Source organism: Melanerpes formicivorus, unplaced genomic scaffold (genome assembly GCF_026170545.1).
Source record: "Melanerpes formicivorus ecotype bairdi unplaced genomic scaffold, bMelFor1.0.p_v2 SCAF_18, whole genome shotgun sequence".
In the NCBI taxonomy this organism is placed as follows: domain Eukaryota; kingdom Metazoa; phylum Chordata; class Aves; order Piciformes; family Picidae; genus Melanerpes; species Melanerpes formicivorus.
The window spans coordinates 11,606,937-11,631,964 of record NW_027142370.1 but is presented as its reverse complement, the minus strand read 5'-3'; the positions used below and the strand labels follow the sequence as shown (position 1 = coordinate 11,631,964).

Sequence of the window (25,028 nt, the reverse complement as noted above, 5' to 3'; positions counted from 1 at the left end):
CTTGGGTGACAGGTTGGACTTGATGATCTTTGAGGTCTCTTCCAACCTTACTGATTCTATGATTGATTTTTAGATCATCCAATCCAACGCCCCTGCCCAAAGCAGGGTCACGTAGGGCAGCTCACTACGGAACACATCCAGAACATGACTGAAATTAGGGTAAATTTTACTGAGATATCCATAAAGAACTGATCATCCTTCTAAAAGCCTTTAATACACTATTAAACTGATATTTAAAAACATGAAAACAACCTAAAAATATATGCATAAATAAATCAAAGCAGTGCACTGTATGGCAAACAAAAATGTTTCACTCACTGCCAGCTACCAAACAAACAAAGGCATTTGCTACATAAACACTAGGCTGCAGTTCTTTTAGATACAGATAGCCTGCAAGCCCTCGATCTATTTACTATCAGGTCTTAGAGATTCTCTTCTGAAAACAGTTTATTGCTGAATCTGCAAAAGAAAATGAAAAACACCTAGATGTTCAGAAAAATCATGTAAGAAATCAAATCACAGGCACAGGATTAGAAACTGAAGTCCATCTGATAACTGATTTTAGGGATCCACAAGCAATCAGAAAAGCACAGACACTTGTGAAAAGAGGTTGATTAGTGGAAAGCAGGAGCTACAGCAATACATCCTCTGTAGTTTGCAACACAGAGGACTTACAACCCTGCTAGTCCTGTCTATCACGGCGAAAGCACAAAAGAACATATCTCTGAGAGCCTTTATCCTGTTATGATTTGGCAGATGGAGAGGAAAAAACAACAAAGGATTAAAGGAATTAGCACACTGATGCTCTAAAAAAAACCCCATTCCTTTTTCTATTCTCCTTACAAAGTAAAAATGGTGAACTAGCAGAGAGTGAAATACCAGTGACACGTGTAATCATCAGAGGGAAAGTAGGACAATGACTAGGGCTGCTTTTATTCTATAACTAGGTTCTCCCTTTTCCTTAAGCTCAGCAAGTGCAAATGCATTGCCCTGAAATCAGTGACCAAACTACAATCTGTCTTTCCCTTAAAATACATTTCATTTTTAACCTGTTTCTCTGACCTCCTAGGTGAGCAACCTCCTGAATCTACTTTAAAAAGTAAAGCGTTCCAAACTGAAGTCGGCAGAGGGTTGATAGGGCGGCAGTTTGCAAATGCGGCCAAGTGAGAACAGCTTCTCTCTGACAACAAGAAAAGTAGAAATGAGAAAGTGGAAAATGTTGTACTTGATGTATTAGCAAGACAGAGGGAGTGAGAAAGCACATGGCTCATGTCAGACTGCAAACAGAGGAGCAGAAGGAACCAAAACGATGCAATCGAGGTCTCTTCCAACCTTAGTTATACTGTGATACTGTAATCCAGGATGAGGTGCACAAATCCAGTTCTTTAAAAGAGGAAGAGAGAGGATGGGCACCTGGAAATAAATTTAACTGACAAAAAAGGCCAGCAGTAGTTACATATAACATTATTTTCAGCAGCTGTGATAGCTTAAAGGACTTTGCACTGGTTTATCCTATTCTATTCTCCCTCTGACCACTCAGGCCAGCTCCCAAAACGCAACAGGCTGCCCCCTCACCCCCACTAACAACAAACCACAGGTTACAAAATGAAATAATCCTGTCCCTAGCACAGACCCACACAACTGACGATGCTCACTGCCAACCTTACAAGGAGCTCTTGAAGTTGGTACTACCAAAGAAATGCAATGCGAACCTGGGACAGTCAATATGATACTTTAACCTGGAGCTTCAGTGCACAGAAGCAGGTTGGTGAAACCTTATCAATTATTCAGAGCACAAAGAAACCAAACACCTTTAGAAAACATCTTCCATCAGCTTAGAGAAATTCCCAGCCATAGCATGAGCTGCATCATGCTCTTTCATATTCTAGCAAATGCATTTAGCAAGTATTGTAGGAGGTGCCCTTGTCCATGGCAGGAAGGGGGTTGGAACTAGATGATCTTTAAAGTCCCTTCCAACCTAAACCAGTCTAAGCTTATAGCTTTCTAACAAACTAGAGTAACTAACAACCTGGAGTTTCCATTTTGTACAACACAGCCTTTGTGTCTCTCTACAGTTAAAACATAGATTGTGCTCTCATCCAAATATAAAATAAAGTGAGGGTCTGTGGGGTCTGACTATGGGGTGGATTGAAATATGGGTACGTTGGGTTAGGGCTTCTCATCCCCTAAAAAGATAAAAGGACCTGGGAGGGAAATAGGAAGAGAGCTTCCTGTGGTCCAGTTCTCTGGATACATCAGGAATAGAAGCAGTAAGTAAGGAATGTCAGTAGAGAGGGCTCTATATGCTATGAAACAAAATAAAGGAACTAACAACTCCCTCCCAGGCTGCCCTGCACTGCAGCCATCCTCATGGCCTGACACTGCCTCACAAAATTGGATTAGGTGAGGGAGGGTTAATTTAAAAAGGTTTAGCATCATTCAAGCTTTACTGACAGCTTTCCCACAGGCTTTAATTACACTGCACTTCCTGTAAGTATTCCTGGGGTTTTTTTTGCACCATTAGGATTCATATGGCATGGTTCACCATTACTGGTCAGGGTGGATTTGCTAGCTTTTAAGAATACCTCTTTATTAATCAGATGATAATGACATGTCTGACTGCCTTCTAACTGCATTTTTAATGGCACTTAGGTCCATAATTTAGTAAAGAATGAGATAAAATTTCATGTAAGATAACTGCACACTCTAGGAAGACATAGAAAAGAGGCTGCCCTGTCACGCTGGACATCCAAGTAAATGAAATGTATGGCTTGTCTCCTGTGCTAAAGATACGAGGCACAAACACTGACCATCTGCACTTCACCACTATCCTAACCCCTTCTCTAACAAAAACCCACATGTGTGGATGGCACTAATGCAGATGGGACACTAAGAGCATTCTCTCAGACAGTAGATAATAGTATCTTGTAGGGGATGGAAGCCTATTAGTTGGAAATTGCAGAGGAACAGAAAGACCAGAGCGCTCGAGGGGAAAACGTGGAGAAAATGACAAGCACACACATAACAACTGGCTCCAAATCATCTGGAACATTAGGTAGGCATTAGCTGGGAACACTAAGTCAGTAGGGCCCAATAATCAGCAACAAACCAAAAAAACAAATTAAGAAGTAGTAAGAATAGAGACAGAAAAGTGTTGCAGTCACCAGTGGTGTGCCCAGTCACTAGTGGTGTGCCCCAAGGATCAGCACTGGGCCCCATGCTCTTTAACATCTTTATTGATGATCTGGATGAGGGCATTGAGTCCATCATCAGTAAATTTGCGGACAACACCAAGCTGGGGGCAGGAGTTGATCTGCTGGAGGGTACAGAGGCTCTGCAGAGGGACCTCAACAGGCTGGACAGATGGGCAGAGTCCAACGGCATGAGATTGAACACATCCAAGGGCCGGGTTCTGCACATTGGCCACAACAACCCCATGCAGTGCTACAGGCTGGGGTCAGAGTGGCTGGAGAGCAGCCAGGCAGGGAGGGACCTGGGAGTACTGGTCGATCACAGGCTGAACATGAGCCTGCAGTGTGCCCAGGCAGCCAAGAGGGCCAAAGGCATCCTGGCCTGCATCAGGAACAGTGTGGCCAGCAGGAGCAGGGAGGTCATTCTGCCCCTGCACACTGCACTGGTTAGGCCACACCTCGAGTACTGTGTCCAGTTCTGGGCCCCTCAGGTTAGGAAGGAGGTTGACTTGCTGGAACGAGTCCAGAGAAGAGCAACGAAGTTGGTGAGGGGCTTGGAACACAAGCCCTATGAGGAGAGACTGAGGGAGCTGGGGCTGCTTAGCCTGGAGAAGAGGAGACTCAGGGGTGACCTTATCACTCTCTACAACTACCTGAAGGGAGGTTGTAGACAGGCAGAGGTTGGTCTCTTCTCCCAGGCAGCCAGTACCAGAACAAGAGGACACAGTCTCAGGCTGCGCCAGGGGAGGTTCAGGTTGGATGTTAGGAAGAAGTTCTATACAGAGAGAGTGATTGCCCATTGGAATGGGCTGCCCAAGGAGGTGGTGGAGTCACCATCATTGGAGGTGTTCAGGAGGAGACTTGATGGGGTGCTTGGTGCCATGGGTTAGCTGTTTGGGTGGGTTGGATTGGTTGATGGGTTGGACGTGATGATCTTGAAGGTCTCTTCCAGCCTGGTTTGGTTTATTCTAAATATTCTAAATAAAGGTTTACTCTAGAATTACACAGAAGCTTGACCAGCAAATGAGCATCAAATTTTGGTTACTCATCTCCAAGAAGAATTTAGACTAGAATCATTTCATTAAAGGGCCACTGAAGTTATCTGGAGGATGAACAACTTTACTTCCCTGAAGACTAAGTGCTTTTGTATCAAAGCAAATGAAAGCTAACAGAGAGTATGATGTCTATGCTTAAACAAAAAGGTAAACACTGAACGAAGAGCCACATCCATGGCAGAGGACACTAGCAGCAGAAGAAACTGGCATAAGGTGGCCGTGTCGAGATCTCAGGCTCCAAAATAAGTTTCTAAGATCCTAGTAGTGATGGAATATTATTCCTGTAGAAGGCAGGAGATGTAAGGGAAGGCAGGGTGCAAACATTTTTTTCCCAAGGTACAGCTAAGTGCATGGCAGGCATGAGAATACAGGTTTGCCTCCAGGAGCTACCATTTGGTTTGATCATAGAATCAATAACATTGGAAAAGACCACAAAGATCATCAAGTCCAACCTGTCACCCCACACCTCATGACTACTAAACCATGGCACCAAGTGCCACGTTCAATCCCCTCTTCAACACCTCCAGGGATGGGAACTCCACCACCTCCCTGGGCAGCACATTCCAATGGCTAACAACTCTCTCTCTGAAGACCTTTCTCCTCACCTCCAGACTAAACTTCCCCTGGCACAGCTTGAGACTGTGTCCTCTTGTTCTGGTGCTGGTTGCCTGGGAGGAGAGACCAACCCCCTCCTGGCTATAACCTCCCTTCAGGTAGTTGTAGAGAGCAATAAGGTCTCCGCTGAGCCTCCTCTTCTCCAGGCTAAGCAACCTCAGCTCCCTCAGCCTCTCCTCACAGGGCTGTGCTTGAGGCCTCTCCCCAGCCTCACTGCCCTTCTCTGGACACCTTCAAGAGTCTCAATGTCCTTCTTAAACTGAGGACAGTCTGGACACAGTACTCAAGATGTGGCCTAACCAGTGCTGAGTACAGGGGCTCAATGACTTCCCTGCTCCTGCTCGCTACACTATTCCTGATGCAGGCCAGGATGCCATTGGCCTTCTTGGCCACCTGGGCACACTGCTGGCTCATGTTCAGCCAGCTGTCAATCAGTACCACCAGGTCCCTTTCTGTCTGGCTGCTCTCCAGCCACTCTGACCCCAGCCTGCAGCACTGCACGGGTTGTTGTGCCCAAAGTGCAGCACCCGGCACTTGGACTTGTTGAATGCCATCCTGTTGATGCAGAATATCCTTTTCTGAACATCAGAACCTCCTTCCCTTATTTCTGAATATTCAGAATATCCTTCCCATCATAAGAAGGACACAGAGCTGTTGCAGTGAGTCCACAAGAGGGCCCCAAAAATGATCCAAGGGCTGGAGCATGTCTTCTATGAGGACAGGCTAAGGGGGCTGGGGGTATTCAGCCTAGAGGAGACTCAGACCATTTATAAAGATCATTATTTTAGAAGATTACAACAGCCATGAAAAGGCTGCAGAAAATTACTAAGCACCGAACTGCTTTTCATTTTCTCCTAGCAAAATGTACCAGAGGACCTATTTCCTATAAATGCCTCTCCAGATTAATTCACATAAGCACATTCCCAGGTCTAGCTTTGTGTTTGGGATTTCAGCTGAGTTGTCTTTAAGGTACACACATCCATCTCAATCAGATCAAAGCCTCTAATTCCAAAGGTTAACATTAAATTCCACTGTGTAAGAATAGGAATCCAGCTGTCATTAATTCTGCTTTATAAACAGCTGGGGTGGAACAATTTAAGCTGGGGAGCAAACAGAATTGTAGTGGGAAGGGAAAGAAACCATGCAATTATACAACAAAACACAAATATGGGAACCACAGAGCCTTGCCAACATTGTGCATCTAGATCAGTTAGTAACCATCCAGTCACCAACACTGAAAACTACACTTCTTCCATTTGAAGCAAATCATTAATTTCCACACAAGTAACTACTCCATTTTTAACTTGAACAGTGGATCTTTTTTTCAGTAATACAGACAATTCTGAAGTAGCTAGACTTCTGGTTCAACCAGGAGTAGCAACCCAGAAAATCCATCAGCAAGGCAGGATGCTTTAGTGAAGCCCACAGCGTGGCTCACCTGTCCGCTCAACAGCATTTTCAGCAGCTTAAGTCATGAAGATTACAAAGCAACTGACACGTTTTGGGGGTTGAAAACCCATGTGTTTGCAACACTGTTGTCTAGTGAATTTCAGACAATGGGATTATCTGGTATCCCGGGCTGCAGCAAGAGGAGTGTGGCCAGCAAGTCAAGAGGTGATTCTGTCCTTTTACTCTCCTCTTCTGAGACCCCCACCTCAAATACTGCATCCAGTTCTGCTGTTCCCAGCAGAAGAAGGACACAGAGCTGTTGGAGTGAGTCCAGAGGAGGCCACAAGGATAAAATAGAATAGAATAGACCAGACCAGACCAGACCAGACCAGGTTGGAAGAGACCTTCAAGATCATTGCGTCCAACCTATCATCCAACACCACCCAACCAACTAACCCATGCAACCAAGCACCCTGTCAAGTCTCCTCCTCAACACCTCCAGCGATTCTGACTCCACCACCTCCCCGGGCAGCACATTCCAATGGGCAATCACTCCCTCTGTGTAAAACTTCCTCCTGACCTCCAGCCTGAACCTCCCCTGGCACAGCCTGAGACTGTGTCCTCTTGTTCTGGTGCTGGCTGCCTGGGAGAAGAGACCAACCTCTGCCTGTCTACAACCTCCCTTCAGGTAGTTGTAGAGAGCAATAAGGTCACCCCTGAGTCTCCTCTTCTCCAGGCTAAGCAGCCCCAGCTCCCTCAGCCTCTCCTCATGATCCAAGGGCTGGAGCACCTCTGCTATGAGGATAGGCTGAGGGAGCTGGGGTTGTTCAGTCAAAAGAAGACTCTGAGGGCACCTTAGAGCTGCCTTCCAATACCTGAAGGGAGCCTACAGGAAGGCTGCAGAGGGACTTTTCGTAAGGGTGTCTAGAGACAGGACAAGGGGGAACGGGTTGAAGCTGAGGGAGAGCAGGGTTAGACAGACTGGATCTTAGGAATAAGTTCTTCAGTACAAAGATGGTGACACTCTGGAACTGGTTGCCCAGGGAGGTTGTAGATGCTTCCTCCCTGAGGATGTTCAAGGCCAGATAGGATGAGGCCTTGAGCAGCTGAGTCTACTTGAGAGGCATCCCTGCCCACGGCGGGAAGTTGGGAGTAGATGAGGTCCCTTCCAACCTGAGCCATTCTAGGATTCTTTCTCTAAGATCTATAAACAGGGCCCATTTAAACTTCACACTCTCTATGAGCACAAACAATAACATGGTCAAGATGGAAACCTTACAACAAATGTGAAGCAGCAAAAGGTTTCTAAAAGTCAATGCCCCACATTTTCAATGGCTTTTTAATTACTGTTTAATAGATTTGGCACATTCACTTGGAATAAACCCAGTACCCAAATACTGAGTTATTGAGCTTAGGCTGTAAAAGCTCTTGTGATCTTAAATGTTATACTGGCCTCTACAATATTACAACAGATTTTCTCCTTAAGGAAAAAGGATGGTGAGAGGTCAATGCCCAGGATTCTGTCCTCATAGAGGGAAAGCTCCAGGACTGAACTGAAGCTTTCCAGTGGAAAAAAAATACAGTATTTTCCCAGTAAAACTTAATTTAAAACAGTAATGGGTAGACATATTTTTGGCCAGATGCCAGCCTGAACACAGAGAGTGAGGGTAGACCAAAATCAAATGTATTCTATTCATTTAGTCTAGAGGGAAAGGAATGCTACCCTGGCCAGCAATTTCTCAAGTCCCTTGCCAATCCTAACATCCCCTGGTGCTTTCATATTACTTATGGTGCTTTGCTTTTGTGTGACCCAAAGTCATGCAAAGGGTGAGCAGGTAAGGTGACTGGAACTTAGAGGGGTGCTGAAGCATTTGTGCAGCGGCAAAGGTAGCACAGTGCAAAAGGAAAAGCAACAAAAAAATGCAGGAATGATTCCATTCCTCTCAAAACTATAACCAGACTCTTCATCTACTAGACTCATAGACATCAAGAGACCACACACCCTGACCCCTTATCAGTCTTACAGCAAATCAGAAGCTTCTCTCCACCAGAAAGCTTCCCTCCACCAGAAAGCTTCCTCAGCTACTCTGCAATTGAAAGCCACCCTACTTTCCAGAATTTGCCTTTTCAGCCAATTTCAGCAACATCAGCAGGCCTCCCACTACTTGCTTTAATCCAAGGCCTACAGAAGTCAGAGATTTCCAAGACAGCCTCATAAGATGCTTCAGTAGAAACCTGTTCACATTCAACTTTTAAGAAACATGCAGTTCTGCACAGGAAATCATTTTAGAGGTGCAGAGGACCAGAGATACCTTCTAGAAAACCTCAGCCAGAAGAATCTCAGACAGATCATAGGGCTGGAGCACCTCTCCTATGAGGACAGAGTAAAAGAGTTGGGGCTGTCCAGTCTGGAGAAGAGAAGGCTCCAAAGTGACCTAATTGTTGTGGCCTTCCAGTATCTGAAGGAGACCTACAGGAAGGCTGGGGAGGGACTGCTCAGGATCTCAGGTAGTGATAGGACTAGGGGGAATGGAATGAAGCTGGAGGTGGGGAGATTCAGGCTGGACATGAGGAAGTTCTTCACCATGACAGTAGTGAAGCCCTGGCATGGGTTGTCCAGGGAGATGGTTGAGGCCCCGTCCCTGGAGGTGTTTAAGTCCAGGCTGGACGAGGCTCTGGCCAGCCTGATGTAGTGTGGGGTGTCCCTGCCCATGGCAGGGGGGTTGGAACTAGATGATCCTTGTGGTCCCTTCCAACCCTGACTGATACTATGATACTAAGTGGAACAGAAGCAAAATTCCCCTAATTTAGTTCCTCTCTCCCCACACACAACCACCATTTTAAAAGCCAAAGATTAAAAAACCCCAAAGTACACCAACTGTGGAAGGATGAATTCAGTCATTTGGAGGCAAAGGCCTCACAACGTTGTAAAGCAAAACAAACCCCCCTCCTGCTATCCAGTCACGTTTAATCATACCAGGTGGGTTTAGTTTTCTTAAACTATTGACACTTATATTGAACTTTAAAATGCTTTGCAGCAGTGCAAAGAGTATTGTTTTAAGAGTGGGGGGTTGCCAATTATTACAACATGAATCACGATTCTAACTTGTGAGCTGGCAGCATCACCGTTAAAGGAACCGTGACACTAAAGGGAAAACAAAGCTCAGGCAGGTTGGACTTGATGATCCTCAAGGTCTCTTCCAACCTTAGTTATACTGTGATACTGTCTGCCATGCCATTCTTACACCTTCCAGGTCCAGGGCTGGAAGTGCAGTTTTAAACAGTTAAATATTCACCAGCATTGTCTCACATCTGCTCGGTGCTCTGTACAATTCACAGTTGTAAAACCAGGAAAGGGTTTCTGCCCCTCTTACCCCCCACCAGCATTGTGCATTGTCCTGATTTACAGGCTGTTTAACTGCAGAGCTCTGCTAGATCAGAACTGCACCCAGGAACTCAGGCCCTTGCCCCAGTGTGCCCTGAGAGCTCCAAGGAAAACAATACACCACATGGGTATGCAGAGTCCATTAGAAACCACTCTAGCTTTGGAAACCTCTTCTTCCTCTGGTGGCTTCTGCACATTCCCACTTGCAGGATATATTACCCTTCAGTATTAATGTAAAAGACACAAAAAAAAGCAGCACCTTAATTACAAAGTAATCTAAGGGCTGCTCTGCCAAATGAAGCATTAGACTCAGCCACAAGGCTGTAAAAATACAAATGTAATCCCATGTGGCCACTTCACTTTCTTCCATGACTGGAATGTGCCTGAGCACACTGTGTAAAATCAGCCTTTACCACTTAAAAAGGTCACAAGAAGCTGAGGACAGAGTTTTCTAGAGAGCAGCATCTAACCCATCTGAATAATGTTTTGGAACAGACAACCCTAGCTTTACCAGGAAAAAAAAAAGTCTGAATTTCTGCATATCATTCTCTTATGAAAGCAAATTAGTGCTCAAACATGCAAAAGACCCACAGATTTACTCTGTTTCTGCAGCACCCAAAGAAGTCATCACTGATGACATCCCATGACTATTTGCATTAAAGCTTTAGGATGAGAACACAGCTTTAGGAAGTACTCCGAACAATGCTAAGTGCTTACAACTCCAGTTTGCCAACAACTCCAAGACTTTCCTGAGCTGCCCTCACCAGTTACAAGTGGCCTTCAATAATGCTGAAAAACAAAATTGAAATGTAAAAGAGGTTCTGCAGCCTTAATGAGGAGACCAAATGCCAGAGGCATGTTAGGAACAGTTTAAATGTGTCTTGCAAACCAAGTTGTTGTTAATCAAAGAACAGAAACGCCCGTTTTATTAGTAAAGATGTAAAAAGGAAGATTAATTGAGATACTTAGTGCTGGAACACACATTCTGGTGAGACAGTGGGGGAAATGTTGTTAGTGTTTACCCACATATAGAGTATCTTTCATCTTCAGGTGTAAACTTCCTGTGAGATTTTTCATTAGCAGTTTCTTGATTTCCATTAACCGTCATGGAGAGGAATTTCTTCCTCATGTCTAATTGAAATCCACCTTCTTCCACTTGGAAGCCACTACCCCTTGTCCTGTCACTCCATGCCTTTAGAAAAAGTCCTTCTCCAACTCTCCTGGAGGCTCCCCTCAAACTCTAAAGGCTGCTCTAGGGTCTCTCCAGGCTGAATAACCCCAATTCTCCCAGCCTGCCTCCACAGCAGAAGTGCTCCAGCAATCTCTGATCACCTGGGTGGCCTCCTTTGGACCCACTCTAACAGTTATCACAGTATGACTAAGGTTGGAAAGGACCTCGAGGATCATCGAGTCCAACCTATCAACACAGACCCCATGACTAGACCATGGCACCAAGTGCCATGTCCAATCCCCTCTTGAACACCTCCAGGGATGGTGACTCCAGCACCTCCCTGGGCAGCCCTTTCCAATGACAAATGACTCGCTCGGTGAAGAACTTCCTCCTCACCTCGAGTCTAAACCTCCCCTGGTGCAGCTTTAGACTGTGTCCCCTTGTTCTGGTGCTGGGTGCCTGGGAGAAGAGACCAACCCCTTCCTGGCTACAACCACCTTTCAGGTAGTTGTAGAGGGCAATGAGGTCACCCCTGATCCTCCTCTTCTCCAGGCTAAACAATCCCAGCACCCTCAGCCTCTCCTCACAGGGCTTGTGCTCAAGGCCTCTCACCTTGTCCTTCCATGGAAGGACAACGATTCTCAAAGACTAATTTAGAGTATAAAGTTCTGACTTTCCCTGGAGTCAGCAAATGTTTTGGATGCAACTCTGCTGCTAACTCCTTCAGAGTAGGATCAATGACCTCCACTTTATCAACAACAGTCTCCCAAGAGATCAGTTCCCTCGACAGCAAGACATGCATGTGACAAAGGAACAGACTGTGGGGCTGCTGGATACCCCTCCCACGCTTCCTCTTGCTTAAATCTTCTCTTTGGTTTATAGAAGCCTCACAGTAGTCAAAACAAGTAGATGAAGTTGTAGTTTGGAATAAAATCTGAGTTACAGCTTACTGGCAGATGTTAGATTGCTGACCAAATGGTGGCCACAGCAATCACCACTAACAACTCTCCTTTGATGTAGGTTTAGTGCTGCTTGGTATTGAGAGGTTTGCTGGAGTGAAGTTTTGCAACACAATTCTCTTCCTCAGCTAAAGTGCATAACACAAGTTTTTGACTAACAGTCAGATTACACCTCAATAAAATGAGGTATCACCTAAATACTGACATCTGCAAGCCAGCCTTCTAATAAAGGAACCAGACTGCTTCTATTCCTTTGCTGCCTGGAGGTCAGATGGAACTGAAGCCGCTAGAATGTCATGTCTGCTTTCATTGCAATGCCACTGCACCATTTGGAAACAATGAAGAGACAAGAAGAGAAAGCTCTAATGGACATCATTTCCAGCAGAACAATTCCAGAGCTGCACTCAATTAAATAGGAATAGGCAAAGCTTTTGCAAGGGAGAAAAAAAATTGTATTGTTTTTCATCTGAAATTTCCTACATGATACAGCTTCAAACTGGGAGAAGCTCAACTCAGATGAGATGTGAGGAGGAAATTCTTCCCCAGGAGGGTGGTGAGGCACTGGAACAGGTTGCCCAGAAGAGCTGTGGAGGCCCCAAGCCTGGTAGTGTTTAGAGGCAGGATGCATGGGGCCTTGAACAAGCTGGTGTAGTAGAAGCTGTCCCCTGCCCATGGCATGTGGGGGTTGGAACTAGAAATATTGAAGTTCCCAAACCATTCTATGACTCTATGATAGGATACACTCTTTATTTTAGTATGCAAACATGATGGTGTAAAATACCACAAGCTCTTGGGGGCTTTGGGGTTTTTTAATGAACCAGCATCAATGTACTCTTACCTTTTTGTCCTCTTTAGACTTCCTGATGCTGTGTGAAGGGCCAAATTTGTTCTGCATGCAAAACACCTTCTTGGACCATTCACTTTTGTGAGATTTTAGCTGTGGCTGGCCAAAGCTGCCATCGACTCTGTACCTGTCAGCAGGAATCTTACTCATTGGTGGGGGAAGAGTCGCACAGTTCACGCTTGACCAGCCGTCCGTGGAATCCGTGTAGGACTCCTGGTCACTTGCATTTCCATGCTGCCATTCCTGCAGGACGTGCACAGGCAGCCACCTCTGATTGCCTGGGCCTGCAGTGTTTTTCTTGGATGGGGGTACTGAATTTCGGGAGGAGACCAGTGGAACTTCAATACGAGCAGAAGGACTCAGGTGTTTGCTTGCACCCTGGGGCTTCTCACTCGGAATTGCTTCTAAAGGAATGTTTCCTTCCTGTTCGTGACAGAAGCCATTCCAATGGGAAGGAGGCTGATTTTGTCCCCTTCCTACTGGATTTTCCCATATGCTGCTAGGAATGTGTTTACTTGGATTGCTCCCCAAATCAACCACCAGAACTCTATTATTCTTTTCCTCTTGGTTAAAATTCCCGATTCCGCTGTCGCTGTTACTGCTCGTGCTGTTATTCTGATGAGCATCTGCATCACCATCAAGAAAAGCCCTGGCACGCATTCCCTCAATCAACTCCCCCATATCCCTGTACAGGACAGAAATAAACTGCAGGACTGGTAGAGATGATGTTGGGAACTCCAAGCAGCCATTTGTGTCTGGATCGGCTGTACATTCCAATCCAAAACGCCTTGCTACGCCCTGATGAATTTTATGGTGAAACAGTTCGGGATCCACCATAAAAACATGGCAAGATGTCCTCAGAACCCCTTCATCTTCCTGAGCCAAGCTCGCATCATCATTTGTCTGCATTGTAACTAGCCCAAAGAATCTCCTGTCATCCGGGCAAACAGCGCTGAAGGCCAGTTTCTCCGCAGGATATTCTGCCACCACCCCTGATTTGTCGCTGCAGAGCTGGATGCAGTCGTGCATTATCTTCATCATCACCAGGGAATGGATCTTCTGCTCAGCCCGCAGGCGCCTCATGCACCCCCGGATAGCCTGCAGACTCTCTGTTTCCAAATTGGAGGTTGTGGAAGGAAGCTCAATGGATCCTAGGTAGCCTACAATCATGGCCACGTTTAATATGCTTGCATCCAACCCAAAGTCCTCTGCGCCCTCCAGTCCCATTCTAAAAACAGAATCGTCATTCAGGACTTTGGATATTTCTTCCTTTGACAGGAGGTTTGGGTTGCTTTCATTGCCACTTTCAAATCTAATGGCAGCAGAAGCTGAAAATGATCTCTGCTTTGGTGCAGAATGATCTGAGTTACCAGCACAAAGAGTAGGATTCTCAAAGATCATGTTGAAAATGCCACCAGACTGCATTTCTTCAACAACTTTCTCTGCTCTGTTTATACCCAGAGCTTTAGAGTCAGGTTTGGGTTTCAGCCATCCCTTCCCATCATAAAAACCAACTTCTTCATCACTTGAACATGAATCCATGTGACTAATCCCTTCAGCAATGACCATGTGCAGGACTCCAGAACATTTTCCTATAAGTTTCACAACATCTTCATGAGAGGCTTTTTTCACATTGATTTCATTAACTGCAAAGATCTGATCTCCTGCTTTAAGCCCCACATAATCTGCGGGGCTTCCCTTCATAACACAACTAAGAACACAAGGAGCTTGCCCAGAAAGGGTGAATCCATAACCTGCTCTTCCTCTAGCAACTTCCACGTTTCTTATCCGAGGAGGAGCATGCACGTTGAGTCGACGTTTGACTGTCTCTCCTGGCCTATACATTTTGAGGTTGTTTGGGTTATTCCCTGAAACAGGAAAACTTTCAATCAGTCCTTTTTTCCTTCATGTTTCAAGACATCCTTCATCTGATGAAGATCTAAAGAAAGAAATAGAGAGGGGAAAAAAAAGCCATTTTAATTCTCAATCACATTTCAGGATTTTTAGTACCCCATATTCCCTTTACCCTTCAGAAAGGCTCTACTGAAAACTATTGCTGAAGAATTAACACAACACTCAAAACAATTTAAAAAGAACAGGTACCACAGTCTTAATTTTACTGATGAGAGCAGCACATCAAATGAAGTGGCTGTCCAAAATGACAAACTAAATGTCATAGAATCAATCAGGTTGGAAGAGACCTCAAAGATCACCAAGTCCAACCTGTCACCCAAGACCTCATGACTACGGTCAAAGCAAAGAGCCGAATCTAAGCCTTGTTATGTACAGCTAATGTGTTTACACCATAGCAGGTTACACCTTCCCCAACCTTACCTACTATTCAGTTCACTTCTGGCTTACTGCATCATTCCAAGACCACCACATTTTCCAGCAGAGTGAAAATCCTGGGTGAAGTTCATCCATGCTTTCCCAGCAACACAAAAATTAGAGCTCAAGCATATCTGCTCAGTTACAGCTCATCCTGTTTTGTACTCAATATACAGGGACCAAATTTGTCCATGTAAATTACCCCTAGTGTTGCCTCTACCTCTCCACTGACTGACTGCAACGGCAGCTGAAACGAAGTATCTCAAACTCCAGCTTTCACACAGACTTCAGTTACACATGCAACAAATGGGCGTTCAGTCATGTTAGACCAAAAGGATCCAAAATCAGATTCACTGTTACACCAGTCAATTAACCAGCTAAAAAAAATCCTTTGTCACAAAGCAAACACTATTACAAAAATGCCTTTCAGTCAGTAATTCCTACACCCATGTGTTTTAGTTTAGCTTAAAAACTAACAACAAAAAAAAAAAGAGGAAAAAAGAAGGAACTCCGCATGCTGCTAGTTATCAATCTAGTCATGACTTTAAAATTGAGATAAAGCAGCTTTATATGAACAGCAACACACACAGCTGAGTAACAGGGCACAGAACTAATACAGCTTAATGACCACGAAACACTTCACATGACGTTTCAGACCAACAGATACAAATTAAGACTTGTTCACTAATTTGAAATAACATCATTTACTCCTATCTATCAGCTTTGCCCCCAAACTGCAAAACGAAAAGGAACCTTTCAGCTTTCTGCCCAAACTGCAAAACAAAAAGGAACCTTTCAGCTGTCTGCCAGCATGCATTCTGGTTTACCATTTCAGACACCAAAAGTACCAGTTATGGTTGAATTGTACTTTACCCCACAAACGCTGCCGTTCTTCATGGACTGTTTTTACATACCTATGCTCGCTTTTCATGTAATTTTCAAGCCCTCTGCTCCTAGATAACAAGCCTTATTTGCTTACTTCCAAGGGCGAGAGGCGGTTTGTTTCCTGCTTCTGCTCGTTAACTCATAGCAACAAAAAGAGCAAACAGAAACAAGCCACCGACTTCTATTACAGCCTGTTAGACTCTAACCTCCACAGTTGCAGGGGGCAGTAAGGGAGCATGTGAAGTTTAAGGCTACACCACTGACCACCAGCTCACTTGGAAAAGCCTTTGGAAACAAGCTGACACTTAGCAGGACGGTACCATGGTGATGTGCTCTTCTATTTTTTTAGTGAAAAGCACAGGACTGGTTGGCTTCTTTTTGGTTTTCAAAAGTGAGACTGTAGGAGGCTAAAGCAGGCAAACTGGAAGCACACAGACCGCTCCCTCATTCCTCACCCAGGTCTTGGAAGTGCTGGGAGAAGCCTCTCCAGCATGGGTGCTACTCATTAAAGCAGAACTTTCACAAACGGTGCCACTACAAAGCTACAAACGAAGTTAAGAAATTTGAATTCCACTCACTATTCAAACGCGGTCCATGTTCATAGACAAGTTACACAAGAAATATAACAGCACAGCCTGTAGGAGACAGCTACCACTTGTTTGAGAACTTGAGCAAGGTAATACTTTAATTAAAACATCTTATCAGCATTTCACAATTGGCAAAGCACACCACTATGTTTGCTGGATAAGCAGCAATTGCTCTGCCAGAAAACAATTAGATGTACCTAGCGTGATCATTCAGAAACGACCGACTTTAATTAGTACCAGCAGGCTTAAAACTAGTTGTTAAAAACTCCTCTCGCACCGAAGCCAGTGTACGAAGTGTAAAGAACACAACCAGAACATTTGCTGGTTTGGCTGACAAGCATCATGCGACCAAGGACCGCGTTTTCTAAAGCTTTGTATAAACAATCGCGCGTTTACAATTCGGATTAATTTATTTGTTATACATAAGAAGGTGACAAGGTTTTGTTGGCGGTTAAAGACCTCTTTCCCCTCCAAACCCCTCGCCCCCCCGCCCCCCAGCTTTTCTTGCAAACACGTTCCAAAGCTGTTGGGACAGCGAGCAGAGGAGCAGATTTGAGGCTGAAGCAGCCACGCACAAGATGAGAAATAAAAGCAGCCGGGAAAAGGCTCGGGATGGTTCTGAAGTCCCGGAGCTTCCAAGCAAAGGGCAGAACCAGGAGGGACACGTCTGGCTCCCGGTTTAACGCCCTAAAAGTTACGCTGCCGGCTTCTCGGGCGGCATAAGGCAGCCGGCGGCTGCCCACCTCCCGGTGAGGGCTGGTGGCCCCAGAGGCGGAGGGGCTGTGCCCGGGACGCGGGACGGGAGGGTAACCCGGCAGGCCGCGGGGCGGATCGGAGGGGCGGGCGGCGGGTCCCCGCCTCGAGCAACGGTCCGCGGGGTTACACATTAACCTCCCCGCGGGGCAGCCGCTTCCCGGGAGGGTGGAGCTGCGGGGAGGGGAGAAGCGGCACCTGAGCCCGCAGGGACAGTTTGAAAAATCAAGCGGTAAAAAGAGGGGAGAACAAGAGCAGCCGCGACACCCCCACCGCTCCATCTCTGCCCGCCGGGGGTCGCGGGCAGCGCCACAGCCCGAGGGGCGCGCAAAGGGGGCGGCCCAGGCGCTGCCCTCCCCTCGGCTCCCCCCACCGAGCTCCCCTCCCCCTCAGCCCCCTCCCACCGCCCATCTGCTGCCCCGCTCCGCACACCACACCCCGAGCGGGGTCCCGGGCCGAGCGCTCGGAGGCGACAGGGTGCTGCGAGAGCCGGATAAGCACTCCCCCGCTCAGACCCACTCACCTCTGTTCTCCCGGGACTCCGGCTACTGTATTGAGGCACCAGCTCTCCCCGGTCACCGAGGAGACGGGCGCCGGGCTCCGCCACACAGCGCTCCGGCCACTGGCTGCAAGGAGCTGTCAGTCACCGCACTCACCCGGCAGGGGTGGCGGTCGGGTTCCCGGACAGAGAAAGGGGAGAGACAATACCCGGCGCTAAAGAACTACAACTCCCGGCGTGCCGTGCGAGGGCCTCGCTCACTCTGGCCGTGCGGAGCGGGCCTTGTGGGGCATGCCGGGATGCGTAGTTCCCCTGCCACCGCGAGCCGCCCCGCCTGGGTGCGGTGGGCAGCGGGGAGCGGAGTGCGCAGGCGCGGAGGCTGCTGGCGCCCTTTCGAACGGAGCCCGGCAGCCGCGGAGGGAGGGAGCGAGCTGGAGAGACGGGGGAGAAGTTAAATGAACCGCATCGCAGAGCAGCGACAACTTGATCGGCCCTCTCGGAGCGGGGAGAACAAAGTGGAGCCACTGTTCGTGCTCATAGCGTGACGGCCTTAGCTGGCGGCGGAGGGACTCGTTAGAATAACCCGCAGCGCTGGAGCGGAGCCAAGGAGAATCAGAGTGGTGGGCGTTTGGAAAGGACCTCTGAAAAAACATCGAGTCCAACCCCTGTACTAGAGCAGGATCACCCAGTGCAAGTCACCCAGGAACACGTCCAGGCGGGTTGTGAATGCCTCCAGAGATGGAGACTCCACCAGCTCTCTGGGCAGGTTGGTCAGGGAGGACAGGCCGGGAGGCCGCCGGAGCTGTATCAGACAGGTGTGCCCTGCCTTTGAAGCCGGGGAAGAAAGGTAAAGATGAGTGGGAGGGAGCAGGCTGGCATTAGGTTTAACCATTAAGCCAGCCAATGAAGGCGAACAGGCAGGTGAGGCATTTTTATAGTAAAGCATCCAAAAGGCAAGAGCATAGGTAAAGGGGAAGTCTTGCCACCCAAATGGCAACAGGCTCTCGGAATACATTAGGGACAGCTCTTTGTTTCAACAGGGCAGTAGGAGAAAGCCTGGTTTCAAAAATGGGAGGAGGGGAAGATGGTATACATAAAAGTGAACGTCAGTTAAGAGATTCCTGAGGCTCAGAAAAAGGGAAGAGTTAACCAGATCGATTGGATTTTCCTGCAGGACCTGAAAAGATTTTGTGATCCTTGCAGAAGACTCTGATTGTTAATTATTAACAAGGGCTGGTAGAAGTCATTTGTAGGTGAGGGCTTTCTTCATTTCATTGCCCTTCTCTATGCACTGGAGACCTGAAATGGAACTGAACCTACCAGTCTCAAGGTGAAGAAAAAATGGTTGCTTTTATTTTGCTGGGTTTTGTTGAGTCTCCAGTGCAGGATACCTGTATCCCACCACTCACTATTGCTGTTATGTCTGTAAGATAACTAATAAAACTTAAAACAGTGGCTTGATGGTTTAGCTTCAGTCATTTGGCTTTTTCTCTTTTTTTTTCAGTCTAGGAAATTGTTCCTTAATATCTCCTCCCCTTTCTGAAATGCTCACAGTGTGCTGAGAGGGAAAAAAAAACAGAAGGGAAAAAACCCACAAAAACATGGGCCAAAAGAGAAAGAACATTGGAGAAACCCTGGCATGGGTTGTCCAGGGAGGTGGTCGAGGCCCCCTCCCTGGAGGTGTTTAAGCCCAGGCTGGATGAGGCTCTGGCCAGCCTGATCTAGTGTGGGGTGTCCCTGCCCATGGCAGGGGGGTTGGAACTAGATGATCCTTGTGGTCCCTTCCAACCCTGAATGATACTATGATAGAAACAGAGGCTCCTTCTCCTTTGACCATCTGTCTCCTTGTTCCATTGTTTTTTACTTTGTCAGTCCATCCCAAGGAGATTTCTACCAACATGAAACATTTTAGATAAACCTAGATTTCAGTTTTATTATTACCTCTCTCACCAGCTGTTGTGGGGAAAGCTTCTGAAGGTCAAAGCAATTGAATAAAATCAGCATTGTTTCTTTGCCTTATCCTCACAGGTGACAACTTGCCAGCTCAGTGTAAAATGACACGGAGATCAACTAGCTAGCTTCTCCAGACATACTGTACCCTATAAAAGCAATTATTGATCTTTTAGGGAGGCTAAACATTTTAAAAGAAAATTGGCTGATTGATTTTTTTTTTTTAAGCCTCCCATGATTGATTCTTGGGGGTGTGGTACAATCTGTGTTAAAAACACTTTAGAGATCTAAAATTTGCCCAAAGAGGAAAGAGTTCTTCATCCTTTTGGGGAGATGTCAGAGGGACAAGAGTTGCATTCCACAAACAAAAAGTGGTGTTTTAGTTTGTCATCCTTTAATAGTCAAATCATTTCCAGCTTTCTTAGCATGTTGTCAAGACTGTGTGTCTCTTGCCACCATTACTGTTGCCTGTGCTACCCCAGCAGATATGGCACTGACTTGCACTATGCCTTTGCTTACAGAAGATAAGATTGGGCAGCCCTGCGTTTCAAACAGTCTGACCTTGTAAAGAGCTGTAACAAGAAAATCTGGGGAGGGACAAGTAGCAGAATAAAGTGGAATTGTAACAGTTTTGCAGAGGTATCTGCAGGTCTCCTGCTGAGCCTTTATGGAGTTAATACAAAGACATTATGTTTTATTGGGTTTGGAAGAGGAGGGATTCTAAAAGTTGTGCCAGTTGTGACTATGTAAGAATAACTCCATGGCAGTGTCAGGTTTCCTCTTCCACAGATACTGAACCTGTTCTATTTGTGTTAACCGACACAATCGATCGACCTTTTGTAATCGCACAGGAGTGCGTAATGAGCCTGACTTCACAGGAGGCTTTTCTGTAGCAGCGTAGAATTCCCCACCTGAGTATTGCTCGGCAAGGAGGAAATGAACCCTAGAGACTGGCAATGGAAACAGGTGTGCTCACACAGCCTGCCTGCAGGCAAAACCATCCAGCTCATCCTGAATGAATTCAGTGCTTCTTTTCAGCGTTTTGGGAACTGGTGATAAAGACTTCATATTAGAATCTGGAACGAGGTGATTAACGGCTCCTCAGAAATCCACACAAGGTCTCAGCTGCAACTTCTCTTGCTGTTTTCACCACTGTTGGAGACAATAAAGGAAGAAAGGGTGTGAAACAAAGTGATAAGGATTTGTGGCTTTGGGGCTGTAAAAGCTTTGGCTTATAAGATTAAGTAGCTTAATGCTGGGTGTACAAACATCTCAATCACACCAAGGGTGGCTGTCACAAAACAGCTTGTCAGATTTGATCTGGTGAGGTTTACAATGCATCCTGCAAGGAACTGTGATTGCTGCTGTCACACACCCCGGATGAGAAGTCAGAAAAATCACCTTGGTCCAGCATCTGATGCAAAGTCTATGGATCAAATTACCATTGTTTAATTACTATGCTTAAAGGAATGGAAGTGTTGGTTGCTCTGAAAAGGTTTTGGCTTAGACACTCAGAAATATCTTCACATAAATGTCAGTTTTCTCATGGATATTAAGAGCACAAGCCCTATGAGGAGAGGCTGAGGGAGCTGGGATTGTTTAGCCTGGAGAAGAGGAGGCTCAGGGAAGACCTTATTGCTGTCTACAACTACCTGAAGGGAGGCTGTAGGCAGGAGAGGGTTGGTCTCTTCTAGGCAACCAGCACCAGAACAAGAGAACACAGTCTCAAGGTGTGCCAGGGGAAGTTTAGGCTTGAGGTGAGGAGAAAGTTCTTCACAGAGTTGTTAGCTGTTGGAATAGGCTGCCCAAGGAGGTGGTGGAGTCACCATCCCTGGAGGTGTTCAGGAGGGGATTGGTGCCATGGTTTAGTAGTCATGAGGTGTTGGGTGACAGGTTGGACTTGATCATCTTTGAGGTCTAAATCAGGTGAAACCAGGTCTAAATCAGCTGAAATCCTTGGATACAGATGAGATGTAGATTAAGCCTATGTGGACAGTTGTGTTTTTGTGGAAGATTTAACAGTGGTGTATTTCACCTTCACCTAGACATGTTCCAAGTCAAGCTAAGTGAAAAAGAAGTTCATCAAATCATTCATGTAAGATTAAAAGAAGTTTAGCATCACAGTTCCCACCACACCAGTTTGTGTGGTCAAGGTTTTATACATCCCTAAAGAAGCTTGCATTTGATCTCATTATATTGCATTAAATAGAAATTGCAGGTGAATCTGTAGGGGGAAGAATGAGGACCATGGAGAGTTTTTTAAAGTAGTTTTAATTAATTTTCTAAATATGTTTACTTTGCAGTGCATAGAAAATTGCTAGTCCTATAGGTTCCCTCAGGCTTCCTCAAGCTGTGATAAGTACTTCTCAACATTGAAGTATGTAGCAAATTTTATACCTTTAATGATATGCACCAGCTCTTTTTTTTCCCCCTTTTCCTTTCAATGCATAGCAATCCAGAACTCCCCCCTAAGATAACAACACCACAGGCAGGAAGCTACTCCTGTTGAAAATGTTACCAATACATTTGCAAGCCCAAACTCAACAAATAAGTGCTGTAATATCTTAAGTATTTCATAGAGTCATAGAATCAATCAGGTTGGAAAAGACCTCAGAGATCATCGAGTCCAACCTGTCACCCAGCACCTCATGACTAACTCAGACATGGCTTTAAGTGCCACATCCAATCCCCTCTTGAACACCAATGAAGACTTGTTTGCCAAATTCTTACAATCTGAGGGAAGAAGCACAATTAAGACAACAAGGATTCATTTTCAGATGACTGAGGGCAGCTACTTTGAAAGATTTTCATATGAGCTGCTTCCTTTAAAAAAATACTTTTGCACTGAACAAGAGGTTTGGAAGAGAAGCAACACCCTTCACTACCACTGCAAATGCCTCATGGTTCTTGTGGGTGACTTCAACCACCCAGACATTTGTTTGAAGAACAATACAAATAACTCACCTGTCATCCATCAGGTTCCTGGAATGCAGAGGACTGCTTCCTCATGCACATGTTAGATATGCCAACCAGGAATGAGGCACTGCTGGACTTGCTAATCACAAACCAAGCAAACCTGCTTTGGAGCATCTCAGGGATAGCCTGGGCTGCAGTGATCACAGCACTGTGGAGTTTGAGATCCTGCTGAGCATGCTGGAGGTTACTATGAGGATAAAGGTTTTAGATTCCCCCCAGAGATCGATACTGGGCCCAATACTGTTTAGTAGTTTCATAAGTGATGATGGGACCAAGTGCACCTTGAGAAGCTGTGGAGAGGCTCCAAGCCTGGACATGCTGAAAGGTAGCTTGGATGGTGCTGTAGGAGCCTGGTAGGAGGTGTCCTTGCCCATAGCAAAAGAGTTGGAACTAGATAAACTTTAAGGTCCCTTCCCACCCAAACTATTCTATGATCCTATGAAGTTTGCTAATGAAACCAAACTGAGTGGGGAAGTGGACAGGTGGGAAGGGAGAGCCATCCTGCAGGAAGACCTGGATAGGCTGGAAATGGGCTAACAAGAACCTTATCAAGTACAATAAGGACAAATGTCTTGCGCCTCGGCAAACATAATTTGGGAGTGCAGCTCAGACCTAGGGAGCAGCTCTGTGGAAAGAGGCATGGGGGTCCTGGTGGACAACAAGCTCAGCATGAGCAAACTGTGAGCTGCTGCAGCAAAGAAAGCCAACAGGATGTCAGGTTACATCAACAAGGGCATTGCCAGCAGGGATAAAGAAGTCATTATCCCACTCTAGTCAGCACTGGTCAGACCACACCTGGAATCATACGTTTGGTTTTGGTCCTCACTATGCAGAATGGCATGGAAAGGCTGGAGAGGGTCCAGGGAAAGGCCACACGGATTATCAAAGGAGTAGGAAACAGCCTTATGAGGAAAAGAGATAACAGGGTTTGTTCAGCATGGAGAAAAGAAGGCTCATATGTTCCATTATGTTCCAGCAGTTAAAGGGAGACTACAAAGAAGATGGAGAGTCCCTTTTAACAGGGAGTCACGTGAAAGAGACAAGGGGCAAGGGGTTCGAGTTATTGCTGGGGAAATCCTGATTTGACACATGAGGAACATTCTTCACCATGAGAGCAATCAGTCATTGGAATCATCTCCTCAGGGAAGAGGTGGATTCCCCAACATTAGAATAGAATAGAATAGAATAGAATAGAATAGAATAGAATAGAATAGAATAGAATAGAATAGAATAGAATAGAATAGAATAGAATAGAATAGAATAGACCAGACCAGGTTGGAAGAGACCTTCAAGATCATCGTGTCCAACCTGTCATCCAACACCACCCAACCAACTAAACTATGCAACCAAGCACCCTGTCAAGTCTCCTCCTGAACATCTCCAGCAATGGCGATTCCACCACCTCCCTGGGCAGCCCATTCCAATGGGCAATCACTCTCTCTGTGTAAAACTTCCTCCTGACCTCCAGCCTGAATCTCCCCTGGCACAGCCTGAGACTGCGTCCTCTTGCTCTGGTGCTGGCTGCCTGGGAGAAGAGACCAACCCCCTCCTGGCTACAACCGCCCTTCACGTAGTTGTAGAGAGCAATAAGGTCTCCCCTGAGTCTCCTCTTCTCCAGGCTAAGCAACCCCAGCTCCCTCAGTCTCTCCTCACAGGGCTGTGTTCCAAACCCCTCACTAACTTCCTTGCCCTTCTCTGGACACGCTCCAGCAAGTCAAACTCCTTCCTAAACTGAGGGGCCCAGAACTGGACACAGGACTCGAGGTGTGGCCTAACCAGTGCAGTGTACAGGGGCAGAATGACCTCCCTGCTCCTGCTGGCCACACTGTTCCTGATCCAGGCCAGGATGCCATTGGCCCTCCTGGCCACCTGGGCACACTGCAGGCTCATGTTCAGCCTACCATCAACCAGTACCCCCAGGTCCCTCTCTGCCTGGCTGCTCTCCAGCCACTCTGACCCCAGCCTGTAGCACTGCATGGGGTTGTTGTGGCCAATGTGCAGAACCCAGCACTTGGATGTGTTCAATCTCATGCCCTTGGATTCTGCCTATCTGTCCAGCCTGTCGAGGTCCCTCTGCAGAGCCTCTCTACCCTCCAGCAGATCAACTCCTGCCCCCAGCTTGGTGTTGTCTGCAAATTTACTGATGAAGGACTCAATGCCCTCATCCAGATCATCAATAAAGATATTAAAGAGCATGGGGCCCAGCACTGATCCCTGGGGGACTCCACTACTGACTGGCCACCAGCTGGATGTGGCACCATTCACCACCACTCTCTGGGAAGATTCAGCTGGACAGGGTGCTGGATCATCTTTTTAGACTGTGCTTTTGCCAGGAAAGATTGGACCAGGTGATCCTTGAGATCCCTTCTAACCTGGGATTCTAGGAGATACTTTTATCCAGGCTTAAACTGAGATCTTATCTGCAGTAGTTACTTACCTCT

General features: G+C 46.5%; 1 protein-coding gene across 5 annotated transcripts in view; it reads right to left on the bottom strand.

Annotated features, from left to right (window-relative positions):
* The window catches only part of RGS12 (regulator of G protein signaling 12), a 98,361-nt gene extending 80,557 nt beyond the window's left edge, over positions 1 to 17,804 (bottom strand). For 2 of the 5 annotated variants that reach the window (XM_068149639.1, XM_068149640.1), the window contains exons 1-2: positions 17,686 to 17,804; positions 12,604 to 14,548 (exon numbers count right to left, since the gene is read on the bottom strand). In XM_068149639.1, coding sequence (XP_068005740.1) covers positions 12,604 to 14,454 — 1,851 coding nt within the window. In that variant the 5' untranslated portion in view covers positions 14,455 to 14,548; positions 17,686 to 17,804. The remainder of the gene's footprint in view (positions 1 to 12,603; positions 14,549 to 17,685) is intronic. The other 3 variants (XM_068149638.1, XM_068149637.1, XM_068149636.1) reach the window with 3 other exon arrangements.
* Between the last annotated feature and the right edge of the window lie 7,224 nt (positions 17,805 to 25,028).